Source organism: Girardinichthys multiradiatus, chromosome 14, assembly GCF_021462225.1.
Source record: "Girardinichthys multiradiatus isolate DD_20200921_A chromosome 14, DD_fGirMul_XY1, whole genome shotgun sequence".
NCBI lineage: Eukaryota > Metazoa > Chordata > Actinopteri > Cyprinodontiformes > Goodeidae > Girardinichthys > Girardinichthys multiradiatus.
In genome coordinates, this window is record NC_061807.1 from 43631151 (window position 1) to 43645914 (window position 14764).

Genomic DNA, 14764 nt, shown 5'->3' on the forward strand with positions numbered 1-14764 from the left:
CTAGCCTCAGGATAGACATTATAGTATTTATACACCTTGGCTCTGGCTGGTGGCTGCACAGAGCTTGATTTATAGACAGTGGCCTGCAGAAAAAACGTTACCCTTCTCATTTAGCTCACATCTGCTGTCTGCTTCAGAATGCACCCTACAGGTTTGTTTGGGTGTCGGGTGAACCGGTAATGGAATGAGAAACGTCTATATCGATATATCTTCCTATGAGGCCATTCCTTCTTGCTGTCCAATAGCATTCCACTTGAACCACATACTGTCCAAAATGCATTAGTCTCCAGAGAGAAGAGCTCCAACTCGCAGATTTCTCATTTCCAACAGAGTAGAATCCATTAAGAGCAGCAGTGAGCGGAGACAAACCACCATGTAGGCTTATGTTTAATGGCTAATAGGTCATGTACCATAATGGGGGGAGGGGGGGTTACTGTTTGGGAAAGTTGGGATTAGTCAACATAAATGGATAAATGATTCTTTATATAGCGATCATTGAAGTCCTTCTGGAAAACATTTCAGGGACTATGGTTGTTTTTTGCGGAGGAGGGGGGAGTATAAGGCTTGACTGTATACATAATTAAATAAATATAGAATTATCTTTATTTGTAAATAAACCTTTTACTGTTTTCATTCTGTCTCCTGAGTGATTCTGCATGTGGGCCAGGAAACTATCCTCAAACATGACAACATCAAATCATATTTATGTAAGAAAATGGCCCAGTTAAAGTCCAGACCTAAATCTAATTAAGAATCTGCGATCATTTGTAAAAATTATCAGACAGTATGGCATAAAATTCCATTGTTATTTTGATGATATTGAGCTATATGTAATCACAAAGCCTGATTAATTTAATCAGTTATGAAGACTAAGCATTAAGAAATAAAAATGTTTTGAACATCATAAAGATAACATTAAACTCAGACAAGACAGAAGTTATCGTCTTTGGACCAGAGCATCTGAAAAGCAATCTGAATATGTTTTACCAGGACATGTAATTTTAATCCCATGTCAACCAGGTATCTAGTTCTTCCCTGTTTGATCTCCACAATATTGCCACAATTAGCAGTACTGTACCCCAGATTGATGCAGAAAAACTATTTAGTTCAATTCATTTATTTATTCATCTTCTATACTGCTTATTCCATAGTGGGGCAATGGGGGAGCTGGTGCAGTCTACGGGCGGAAGGCAGGATACACCCTGGACAGGTCTTCAATCCATCGCAGGGCAACACAGAGACATACAGAACAAACAACCATGCACTCATTCATACCTAAGGGCAATTTAGAGAGACCAATTAACCTAACAGTCATGTTTTTGGACTGTGGGAGGAAGCCAGAGTACCCGGGGAGAACCCACGCATGCACGGGGAGACCATGTAAACTCCATGCAGAAAGAACCTCGGCCGGGAGTGGAACCCAGGACCTTCTTGCTGCAAGGCAACAGTGCTACCAACTGCACCCCAGTTCAATTCAATTCAGCTTTATTTATATAGCGCCAATTCACAACGCATGTCGTCTCAAGGCACTTCACAAAGTCAATTCAATTGAATTATACAGATTTCAAGTCAGGTCCATACATTCCAATTAATCCTAACTATCGAACAGTGCAGTCAGATTCAGTTTATTATTCAGATTGGTTAAAAGTTTTTCTATCTAAGGAAACCCAGCAGATTGCATCGAGTCAGTGACTTGCAGCATTCACTCCTCCTGGATGAGCATGTAGAGACATAATGTTGGCTTTACCAACTGAGTGTGGACACTCGATGGCTGTTCCGGTTCAATAAATACAAAACACACCATATGTGGTATATGTCTGAAATATAATCATTTCAAACACAAGCTCCTACTTTCTTCTTTACAGAATTTGAAAAGCAGACAATTACTATACAACAAAAGTGAAAAACTGAGTTTTAACCTGTAGGTGGTAGTGAACTGTGTGCTGCATAGAACTGCAAGAATAGTTCCTTTATTACCTGCTGTCATTTGTTGTTTTTTTTAAGTTTTGTCTTCTACAAATATGCATAATCTAACAATATGCACTGAAATATCACAACTCACAATTTCAGTCTCCCCAGGAGCTTGGACAGATGGGCAGCCCTGGTGCGAGTGCCAATGAGGAGGGGCCCTGTCTGAGGTTCTGGGGAAATCATCAACCCGGGCCCCACTGTGCTTGATGCAGCAGCTAAAAGTTGAGTCTTCATCTCTGTCTCTTTTCTGTATTTTAGATTTTAACTATATTTCATTTTCAGATTGTTTTTGCCTGAAAAACCAATTCCCAACAGGCAGTCGGCGGATGGAGCGAAGTAGCAACAAAATGCCACTGTATTCTGTGAAGGATCTCCATAACATCCTAGCCAACCTACTGCAGTAGATTACCTTACTTGTATTCAAATGGATTCTGTAGGAATGATACTATAGTTTCTGTTGCACCAATCAGCAAGGGAAAAAAAGGGCCAGAGAGACAGGAAGACTGTAAATAATGGTTTGTTGAAACTACTGCTTTGTTTTGATTTAATTTTAGCATTCAATGGTTGTCATCAGGAGAATTGAATGGTACTAGTCTTTGACTCGATGCAATCTGATCAGTTTCCTTAAACAGAAAACGTTTTAACCAATTTGAACAGTAAGCTGAATTTGACTGCATTGTTTGATAACCATGATCAGTTGGAATGTGTGTACTTGACTTGCAATCTGTTTTACTTAAATGAATTGACTTTGTAAAGTGCCTTGAGGTGACATGTGTTATAAAAATAAACTGAATTGAACTGAAGTAACAACAGATCACAGGAAGATCACAATACCCACAGGGATGCATGGGGATGGCAGCGCCATGCTCTGGGGTTATTTTTTTCAGATGGTACTTATGGATATCATGATGGATAAAGTTGTGAACAGTTCCAATTATCAGTATTAATCAAAATTCACATAACAACTTTATTATAGGAAAGTTAAAGTTTTGGAACAGCCGAGTCAGAGTACAGAACTACATTCAACAGAAAATCTCTAGGATCACCTGAAGAAGACAAGACAAGACAGTACAAGACAGACTCCTGTCATCTGCAGAAATACTTGGATGATTCTGCAGTCGTGGGGTGGATCAGAGATGGACAAGAAGCTGAGTACAGGAAGGTGATGGACCATTTTGTGGCATGGTGTGGAAACAATCATCTCATTTTGAACGTGACTAAAACAAAGGAGATGATTGTAGATTTTAAGAGAAACAGTAATAAGTCAAAAACTATTTCTATCATGGGAGAAGAAGTGGAGGTGGTGGAGGAGTATAAATACCTCGGTGTTCACCTGGACAACAGACTAGAGTGGAGATGCAACTGTGAAGCCGTCTACAAAAAGGGACAGAGCAGACTGTACTTCTTGAGGAAGCTTAGGTCCTTTTGTGTTTGCAGCAAGATGCTGCATATCTTCTATAAGTCTGTTGTGGAGAGTGTGATCTCTTCTACCATCATCTGCTGGGGAAGCAGCATCAGAGCCAGGGACTTAAAAAAGCTCAACTAGCTGATAAAAAAGGCTGGCTCGGTTCTGGGGACTCCCCTGGAACCTCTGGAGATCATCATGGAAAGACGGATTCGTCATAAAATGAAGAACATTATGGAGAACCCTGAGCATCTTCTTCATGAGACTGTCCTACAACAACAGAGTGTCTTCAGTCAGAGGCTTCTTCAGATCTGCTGTAAGACAGAGCGCTACAGGAGATCCTTCCTGCCCACAGCCATCAGCATCTACAACGGCTCTTTGAGGAAACCTTCATAATATGAGCTATAACAACATTTAATTTCCCTTTGGGATTAATAAAGTATTTTTGAATTGAATTGAAATGAATTGAAGAAGGATGTGGACAACAGATGTTCTCAATCCGATGGATTTGAAGAACTTTTGCAAGGCAATGTGGGAAGATGTTGTGAAGATGTGGGATGCTGATAGGCTCCTATCAAAGACAGACTCAATTCTGAAACTGAATCAAAAGGTATTACTTTAAGTCTGTGCACACTTATCTCACATTGTACATGAGATGATTGAACATAGGTTACATTAGATGGGAAAGAAGTCTTGAAAAGATTTATGATGGTCTCATTTGTCTCTTGAATTACAAAAACTGTTATACAGAGGCTCTCAAAAGTCTCTGTTAAAATGCCCAGGCATTGGATATATTAGGACATGGAGCGGCCAGGAGGAGGCAGACTACAGAGAAGGATCATGGATGTAGTGAAGAAATAAATGCAGTGGGTTGAGGATGTCAGACATTGAGTGATATGGAGGAAGATGATCTGTTGTATTGATTCCTTAAGAGAGTGACTCAAAGAAGAAGAAAAGAAAGAGGTTTCAATAAAAACACAAAACTTGATGTTTTTGTAAAAATATTTATGTTCACCAGCCAAAAATGAAAAACACAGAGCAAATGAGATTAAAAAAACTAAGACCTGGGTGTGGCCTGCCAGCTCTCCATCAAACTTTCCACCATGTAAACCATGTGGAGATGAAGCTGCTGTGTAAATGGCTGTCCTTCCCCTGATAGAGCTCAGTACCAACAGGTTTACCTTTAAACATTCTTCATAATGTAAAACATAACAAGATTTAACAACAATTCAGACACACCGCAGGTACACAAAGAGTTCTTTGGCACGAAACACAAATCATTCAACATAACATCAAACAAACTGTAAACAAAGTAATAGTCATTACAAAATGCAGATTTATAAATGGACAGCATCAGCACATAAAAAAACTGTAATACTAAAAATTGATTTGGTAAATAATCATCAACAACATGTTTCAGTCTGCAAGGCCTTCACACAATGTAGCGTCGTCATGGTAATGTTAGCACAGCAGGAATGGCGTGGGGGAGGGGGGGTGTATGGGCAATGGGAAAAAATAAGCAGAGCGGAGCAGGGTCAGGGTTTCATTAGAAGTCTGAAGTGGTGCAAGTCCTATTTTGTTCCTCCGTGTCTCTGGTACCAGCTCTGTTTGTCCTCTGCTGCGTGCGACAGTTCTGTGTTCACCAGCTAAAGTCTCTTTAGTGCAAATAGGCTGTCAGCTGCTGCCTCCTCACCAGGGAGAGCAAGGAGAAGGTCATTTTCGTGACAGAGGATGCGAGGCTGTGTTCGGTCTGGCACCTGGGATTGGTCTAGAAGCAGGCCAGAAAACAAGAGATTCCCGCATAAGGCCTACTGAAACTCAAGGTTTTCTAAAGAATAAATATAAATCTCAACATATTTGTCATTCTTTTTAAGTTTAGCAAATGTACACACTGAGCCAAACCAATATCCAGTGAACTCTGATAAATTTCCTTTTTCTTAGCAACAGTGTGATCATCACAATAAAAACTTTTTTTTCTCGTCTGTGTTTTTTCAAGCACTAATTACTTGATACTGGTACTGCTGATATTGCTTTTGTATTGCAACCCTTTTAGAGAGTTGTTAGGTTATATATAATAAAGCCACCGGCAGATTTGACCAATGTCTTTCTCCTAAACTGGAAGCAAAATTAACATTTTGAAGTGGCCCAACCACACTTCTGAAAGAGAATCTGCAGAGCGAGCTAAGGATTAGGGTGATGCAACGGAGATTCATAACCAAATCAAATAGTGGAAATATCTAAAAAGCTGCTGAACGATGAGTCTTCATAAGTGAAATGAAGGCCTGGACACATGTTGGTCCACAATTAGAGGAGCTTAGAAGAAGCAGCATGCCCATCAAAATATAGCATGTTGTTAGATACACTGTTAACACGACAACCCTGTTGATGGCTGTTAGTAGACATCTGGTTAGTTGGCCTATTCTGGAGGAAATCCAGAGCTGATTTCTTTCACTCGACGTCCATGTCTGAAGAACAGTGTAACCTCAGAAGCTGCACCAACATAGGTACCTCATCCTGACAATTTTACAATGCCAAGAGTACATTTGTGGAAAAAAGAATGAATCGGATGGTAACAAGAACAAAGCTTTGGAGTTGGGACTGTCACTTACGTGACAATAAAGCAGAATTTCAGACAAAGAACTAAGTCAGTGCACACCAGCCTGGAGCCAAAAACAGCTCAGAATGAGAAGACAGGAAAATACACCTGCTTCCTCCGTACAGTTACAGTACAAACAACCCGAATGCTCTATCACTTCTAAGGCTCCAGGAAATAACAACACAGAGTCTGAACATATTGGAGATGCAATGTCAGATGCACGACCCAAAAAACACTGTTTTAGAAGTTTAGTGGTTGGTTCAGATGAAATTCTGCCATGTTAAGAAAAGCCCACAGAAACCTACAGTATGCACTTTCACTATGGTGCAGCTACAGTTAAAAGCAGATACACACCCCTTATCAATTGCCTCTTTTCACCACTGACTTTAAATAAGACCAAATGTTTCCTTTTCAGGTCCGTCAGGGTGACCAAAATTATATGATTTGCTAAATGCCAGAAAAAATCCTAGAGAATACTTTGTAGTTTCTTCAGATTCAGAAGTCATTACTGAAATTTTATTTAGTGTGTTATTCTGAAACCGCTTAAAGCTAGGTTTTTTGGCAAACTTTCTTTCCTGCCTGCAGACCTTTAAATCCTTCCTCTCCATCAATGTGACTGATGTGTCTAACACCGGCACCTGAAGAGTTATTTCCTTAATGAAAAAGCAACTGGCACAAGGAGTGCCACTGGAGGACAAATGATTAAACAATCAGTCTCATGGGCAGAAAGTCATGTCAGATTGAAGATGGTGTTTCACAGGTTTGTCTGACATCCGTTCAGGAAGCTTCTGGGCAGCTTTTGCTGCTAGCTGTTTGATTTCGAGCCCACTACATAAGCAGTGATTACAGCCGAACGTATTTTGGCCTATCTCTGAACCAGCTTTGCACATCTACAAAACGAAAATATTTACCCATCCTTCTTTGCAAAATAGCTCAAACTCAGTCTGACTGGATGGAGAGCATCTGTAAACATCAGTAAATAAATCTTTTGACATTTTTTATGATAGGTTTGGACTTGGACTAGACCATTGTAACACATTGATATGCTTTGGTTTAAACCATTGTATCTTTGGCTGTGTGTTTAGGGTGGTTGTCCTACTGGAAGGTGACCCTCCACCTCATTCTCAGGTCCTCTGCAGCCTCTAACTGGTTTTCTTCCAGGATTGTCCTGGATTTAGCTCCCTACATCTTCCCATCAACCTTCTCTGTTAATACCAACTAAAATAATCCCTTCTGCATGATACTGTCAACATCATGTTTCGTTGTGGAGGTGTTCTCAGGATGATGGCAAATGTTAGTTTTGTGGTACCCGTAAGATTTAGATGAAGATTAAAGGGGTTACATTTTGGTCTCAACTAAACAGAACACTTTCTCCCAAATGTTTGCTGTCTCACTAAATGGTTTGTGGCAAATGACAAACAGGATGTCTTTCAGCAATGAATGTCTTCTTGTCACTCTTCTATTGTGGTGAGCACAACCAATAGCTGTGCTCCTCAGTCAGCCTGTCAGTTTAGGTAGACGTCCATGTTTTGTTTGGTCTGTATTTGGTCCATTCTCTTTCCATGTTCTGATGATGGATTGAACAGAACTCTGTGAGTCATAATATTTCTGTGTAAGGTTTTGAGTTGAAGTTAGTTGTTGGTTTCTATGCACTTCCCTGTTTATGTTCCTCGGTTGCTGTTATTTTCAGTTCATATTAGACCATGTTTATGACTTATTCTTGTGTTTAGATGTTAATGTTTCTTAGCTTATCCTCTGCTCATCTTTGTTACTTAGCCACCCTCCTCCAGTTGCCTGCCTTCTCTCTGTCACCAGCTGCTCCTGATTTATGCCACAACACTGTTAACTGGATTGCACTGGAAGAGCATTTCTATATATGCAATGAAAGTGGGGGAAAAAAGTCATCTGCATAGGACAGATTAATGCAGCAGGACTGCATATACAGGCCAATCTGATTCAGAACCATTTCCCATGAGCCACTGGAGGTATGCATTTTATTTAAATACTTTATGCAATTAAACCAAAATGAAACCGGTTTACCCCGGTGGATGAGAAGGTCGCATCCCTGCGCCTTCGGGTTGGGGACAGGTCTCTGACTGTCGTTTCGGCCTACGGGCCGAGCAGTAGTGTGGAGTACCCGGCCTTCTTGGCGTCTCTGTCAGGGGTGCTAGATAGTGCCCCTCCCGGGGACTCCATTATTCTGCTGGGGGACTTCAACGCCCACGTGGGAAACAAGAGGCGTGATCGGGAGGAATGGCCTCCCCGAGCTGAATCCGAGTGGTCTTTTGTTACTGGACTTCTGTGCTAGTCACGGAGTGTCCATAATGAACACCATGTTCAAACATAAGGGTGTCCATCAGTGCACCAGGACACCCTAGGCAGGAGGTCAGTGATCGACTTTGTTGTCGTATCATCAGACCTTCGGCCGCATGTTTTGGACACTCGGGTGAAGAGAGGGGCTGAGCTGTCCACTGATCACCACCTGGTGGTGAGTTGGATCCGCTGGAGGAGGAGAAAGCCGGACAGACATGGCAGGCCCAAGCGCATAGTGAGGGTCTGCTGGGAACGTCTGGCGGAGCCCTTGGCCAGGGATATATTCAACTCCCACCTCCGGGAGAGCTCTGACCAGATTCCGGGGGATGTTGGAGACATAGAGTCTGAGGGGAACGTGTTCTCTTCTATTGTCTATTGTCGATGCTGCTGCCCGTAGCTGCGGCCGTAAGGTCTGTGGTGCCTGTTGCGGCGGCAATCCCAGAACCCGGTGGTGGACACCGGCAGTAAGGTACGCTGTCAAGCTGAAGAAGGAGTCCTATCGGCTGTGGTTGGCTTGTGGGACTCCTGAGGTGGCTGACGTGCCGTGGCCCGGGCGGTGGCAGAGGCAAAAACTCGGGCCTGGGAGGAGTTCAGTGAGGCCATGGAGAAGGACTACTGGTTGGCCTCGAAGCGATTCTGGCAAACCGCGCCTCAGGAGGTGGAAGCAGTGCTTCACCAACACTGTTTACAGTGGGGGTGAGAAGCTGCTGACGTCGACTGGGGACATTATCGGGCGGTGGAAGGAGTACTTCGAGGATCTCTTCAATCCTGCCATCACGCATTCCGTGGTGGAAGCAGAGGCTGGGCACTCGGGGTTAGACTCTTTCATCACCCAGGCTCAAGTCACCGAGGTGGTTAAAAAGCTCCGTGGTGGCAGGGCTTCGGGGGTGGATGAGATCTGCCCTGAGTCATAAGAAGGCTGTTCGGAGGGTGTGTTCCAACTACAGGGGGATCACACTCCTCAGCCTCCCTGGTAGGGCCTACGTCAGGGTATTCGAGAGGAGGTCCGGCCGATAGTCGAACCTCGGCTTCAGGAGGAGCAGTGTGGTTTTCGTCCCGGCCATGGAACACTGGACTAGTTCTATACCCTCTACAGGGTACTCAAGGGTTCATGGGAGTTTGCCCAACCAGTCTATATATATATATATATATATATATATACAGGGGTTGGACAATGAAACTGAAACACCTGTCATTTTAGTGTGGGAGGTTTCATGGCTAAATTGGACCAGCCTGGTAGCCAGTCTTCATTGATTGCACATTGCACCAGTAAGAGCAGAGTGTGAAGGTTCAATTAGCAGGGTAAGAGCACAGTTTTGCTCAAAATATTGAAATGCCAGCAACATTATGGGTGACATACCAGAGTTCAAAAGAGGACAAATTGTTGGTGCACGTCTTGCTGGCGCATCTGTGACCAAGACAGCAAGTCTTTGTGATGTATCAAGAGCCACGGTATCCAGGGTAATGTCAGCATACCACCAAGAAGGACGAACTACATCCAACAGGATTAACTGTGGACGCAAGAGGAAGCTGTCTGAAAGGGATGTTCGGGTGCTAACCTGTATTGCATCCAAAAAACATAAAACCACGGCTGCCCAAATCACGGCAGAATTAAATGTGCACCTCAACTCTCCTGTTTCCACCAGAACTGTCCGTCGGGAGCTCCACAGGGTCAATATACACGGCCAGGCTGCTATAGCCAAACCTTTGGTCACTCATGCCAATGCCAAACGTCGCTTTCAATGGTGCAAGGAGCGCAAATCTTGGGCTGTGGACAATGTGAAACATGTATTGTTCTCTGATAAGTCCACCTTTACTGTTTTCCCCACATCCAGGAGAGTTACGGTGTGGAGAAGCCCCAAAGAAGCGTACCACCCAGACTGTTGCATGCCCAGAGTGAAGCATGGCGGTGGATCAGTGATGGTTTGGGCTGCCATATCATGGCATTCCCTTGGCCCAATACTTGTGCTAGATGGACGCGTCACTGCCAAGGACTACCGAACCATTCTTGAGGACCATGTGTATCCAATGGTTCAAACATTGTATCCTGAAGGCGGTGCCGTGTATCAGGATGACAATACAAAGCAGAGCAGGAGTTTGGCCCGCTTTGCTGGCACTAAGTTGGACCTGTTCCCAGTGCATGTTGGACTCCGGCAGGGCTGCCCTTTGTCACCGGTCCTGTTCATAACTTTTATGGACAGGAATTCTAGGCACAGCCAAGGGCCGGAGGGGGTCTGGTTTGGGGGGCCAGAGGATTTCGTCTCTTCTTTTTGCACATGATGTGGTCCTGCTGGACCCCCCTAGCCAAGACCTACAGCATGTGCTGGGGCGGTTCGCAGCCGAGTGTGAAGCAGCTGGGATGAAGATCAGCTCCTCCAAGTCCGAGGCCATGGTTCTTGACCGGAAAAGGGTGGCTTGTCCTCTTCAGGTTGGAGGGGAGTTCCTGCCTCAAGTGGAGGAGCTTAAGTATCTCGAGGTCTTGTTCACGAGTGAGGGAAGAATGGAGCGGGAGATCAACAGACGGATTGGTGCGGCTGCCACAGTAATGGGGGCGCTGTGCCGGTCCGTTGTGGTGAAGAGAGAGCTGAGCCGAAAAGCGAAGCTCTTGATTTACCGGTCGGTCTACGTTCCCACACTCACCTATGGCCATGAACTTTGGGTCATGACCGAAAGAACGAGATCCTGGATACAAGCGGCTCAAATGAGCTTCCTCCGTAGGGTGGCCGGGCACTCCCTCAGAGATAGGGTGAGGAGCTCGGCCATCCGGGAGGGGCTCGGCGTAGAGCCACTGCTCCTCCACATCGAGAGGAGCCAGTTGAGGTGGCTCAGGCATCTATACCGGATGCCTCCTGGACGCCTTCCTTGGGAGGTGTTCCAGGCACGTCCCACCGGGAGGAGGCCCAGGGGACGGCCCAGGACACGCTGGAGGGACTATGTCTCTCGGTTGTCCTGGGAACGCCTCGGGCTCCCCCCGGAGGAGCTGGAGGAAGTATCTGGGGAGAGGGACGTCTGGGTGTCTCTGTTGAGTCTGCTGCCCCCGCGACCCGGTCCCGGATAAGCGGAAGACGACGACGACAAAACAAACAAAACTGAACAATTACAGCCACCAGAGAACATGAATCCATTATGATGCCTGTAAATTAACAGGCTCTGATACTTTCAGAGGCACACCTAAAAGAATCTGGTGCCTGTCTAAATTTTTTTTCATTTCTATTTCCTTCAAAGCTCCTTTTAATGTCCCTTCTCCCAGAAACACTGACCTGTCTGCTTGTCCGTCTCATGTGGGCCAGAGAAAATGTGTGGTGCTGCTGCCATTTAGCCCTGCACTCCTGACTGCATGATGGCAAAGTTATGTAGGAGGAGGAAGAGGCAAGGTAGGGGCTTGTGCATGCTAGGCCCGGTGCAGGTCCAGTGCAATCAAATAAATGCCCATCAAATATCAAAACACTTTTGGGTGGAATTGATGGCAGAGAGAGCCATTTTATTTTTAAATATTGATGAATGAAGAATTGAGATCCAGCAGAGAGGTACTTTTTCTCATCCATTATTCACCATTGGGAGTCTACCTGTGCACGTGCCTGAATGTGTACAAACTCTCCATGGTGACAGCCAGTAGCACACGCAAAATCCTCAATAGGGCTGTCCTCACCACATTTGCACCTATTATTTGTGCAATGCAACCTTTGTAGATCACCCCCAACACACCCACTAACAGGATGTGCAATTCAGTGCTACTTATTTGTAATCTTAGTAGATCAAGCCCATAATGCTCAACGCACTTCAGGGGTTTTATTTGTACAAAGGTCTGAGGAGCATGTATCATTTGTCTTCTACTTTAGAATTATTCACAATAACACAAATTCCAATAAAACAGACTGAGGTTTGTGGCTGCAATGAGACAAAAGAGAATAAGTAGAAGGGGTGGGAATAGTTGTGCAAACCACATTAGTTTAGGACCAGAGAGAACAGGAGTAAAGTATTTGCTTATGTTGGTTCTGTATGTTCTACTACCTGAGAACTTTGAGAGGGGGGATGGCTGACATTTTCCCCACAGGTTGTGGTCCAGTTGCTGGAGGCATCATGACAAGCAGGCCTGTGGCTTTGGAGCCGGAGGACCGGGTCGGGCTCACTGTCGCAGAGGCTACTCTGGCTGGACTGAGGGGCAGAGGCCTCTGTGGAGGGAAGGGGGATGGTCTGGACTGCTGCTCAGACACCAGCTATAAGACAGAAAATAGACATGGTTGGATAAGCCAACATTCCTGACATATGGAGAGAATTGCATTCCATTTCAATCTGTCAGTCCTGGACAAAAGCTGTCGCCCCTGTAGCCTATATTATCAGACAGAAGCATGCTCACAAAGGTTTTAGATTAACAACCACTTCTACTGCACAGCGCTCATTTCATTACATACAATGACTCTTCTTTGCTTCAAACAAATAAAAATCAGAATTTTGTAAAACTTGATCTAATTTAGAGACATTTCACTCTTCAGAGGCACACTGATGAAGATAGTCTTTTTAGGATAAATTAGTCAAATAAAAACAAAGAAGTTTTCAAATACTATTTTGAATACTGGGTGGTTGGGGACCAAACTGAGGATATTGCTGGGTGGTGGAAGGTCACTGAGGTAGTTAAAAAGCTTTCTGCGAGCAGGGGGAAGGGGGGCTAGAGGTGGATGATATTCAGGCCAAGATGCTAAAGGCTCTGGATGTTGACTATCATTGTTGATATGCTTCTTTAAAGTTGCATGGATAACTGGGACAAAGACTATGGAGCAGCAGGAGGAGGTGGAGGTTTCAGATATTTAACAAAGGAGACCAGGGGAAATTGCATTCCAACTATTATGGGATCAACACTTTTCAGCTTTTCTGGTATGGGTACTCCAGGAGTGAAGAAAGAAGACTGATCAGTGAACCTCAGATCCAGGAGGAGCAATTTGGCTTTGGTCTCCTCTGTGAACAAGTCTGGCAGCAAATCAATCATTTGCAACCGCTCAATAAAGTCTGCAAAACATCTTTTTTAACCACAGACCTGATTACATATTGTTTTCTTTGTGATAGGATAGATTAAAGCAATTTTCTCTTTTGAATAGAAAATGTATATTAGTACCATACAACAACAACTTTATTTAATCTGGTATGCTTGATATGAGATAGACAGTTGTTAAAGGGACGTTTTTTGTCTCCATATTCTTTCCATCTCTGCCTAGATATTGATCTATCTTCTTGTGGTCAATTCTGAGGTTTCTCTGGGTTAATGTTGCACAACTTTGAGCTACAGTTTTATAAAAAACCATCACCATAATCCAATAAGGATAAAGAAAAGGTCTTACCAGTGGGGAACGTGTTGGGTTAAGGGGCAGTGGTTTCTTAGGAGGGCTGAGTCTCTGTGATGTTGGGGGGGATTTGGATGGGACTGTTGGGGGCTTGCCAGCTGGGAGCGGTGGCCTTACCACCTTGAGGTCCCGAGGACCACCCTGGGGAGACTGGGTAGGTCTTAGAGGTCGCATAATGTTGACTGGCTGGGTGGCATTTGGCACTGGTCCAGGCCTGAGCGGCAGGACATCTTTGCTGGTGTGGGGAAGCTGGAATAAAATGGAAAAACAAAGTGAAATCTACCAAAATCGACATTAAAAGCACAGGTACAATTTTTAACAATGTTTCTTTATAGGAATCTATAATTGTAATAAGTCAGTAAGTCCCCATTTGATAAGTTTTAGTAATGTTTCATAATAACAATGCAGTATTCAGCAGTGTAGCTGTGATGTGAGCTAATTGGTAGAGATGCAGTGAGGAATCAACTGGAATCAGAGGACTGCTCTTGACCTCCTCTGATTGATGAGTGATCTGCCTGTTAGAAACTAAAACCTGATTGTTTTTCCTAGTCTGTGAAAGCCTCTGATTTAAGCACCAAAGATTGGGCTGACAACAACACTCTTTGGTGCAGAAGGTGTCACTGAGAGAAGAACACTCAGCTCTTTTTAGTATCAGTGAGATGTTTAAGAGTGAAATCAGGAAACAGAAAAAGCTTCTAGAAAGGAAAATGCATTTTCTATGCTGGACTGTTCCTTCAGGCTGCTACTCTGAACAGGGAGTGAGACTTCAACAAATAGCAAAGTAAACACATTACAGTAAACATCCTCTGTTTTAGCCTTTTGAAGAGTCCATGTCATGAAATATGCCTGATTAGGAAATGTGGTCAATCTTTCTAAATCTGATGGTTAACAACAAGGTTTGTTTCCAGTTAACACAGACAGTAGCCGCTCTAATCGCTAATATATGACATAAATACAGTTTAAAATGTTAACTCCACAGTCATGTTTTCTTTGTTATTCAATTGTTGTGAAATCCTTTTAACTGCAGAGCTGTGTAACAATGACTGCTCTCTCTCACACAAACAGTGACATCGGCTCTGGACCTAATATCAATAATTAATTATTCATCTTGACAAACAGGCTGCTTAAGGCTCCTGTATATTT

The 14764-nt window shown here is 43.9% G+C and overlaps 1 protein-coding gene across 1 annotated transcript in view; it reads right to left on the bottom strand.

The window, feature by feature from the left end:
- Positions 1-4360: 4360 nt before the first annotated feature.
- Positions 4361-14764, bottom strand: part of adam19a (ADAM metallopeptidase domain 19a) — a 254128-nt gene continuing 243724 nt past the window's right edge. Inside the window, exons 21-23 of the mRNA XM_047385681.1 lie at positions 13619-13870; positions 12297-12502; positions 4361-5144 (exon numbers count right to left, since the gene is read on the bottom strand). Of these exons, the coding sequence (XP_047241637.1) occupies positions 5090-5144; positions 12297-12502; positions 13619-13870 (513 nt within the window). The 3' untranslated portion in view covers positions 4361-5089. The remainder of the gene's footprint in view (positions 5145-12296; positions 12503-13618; positions 13871-14764) is intronic.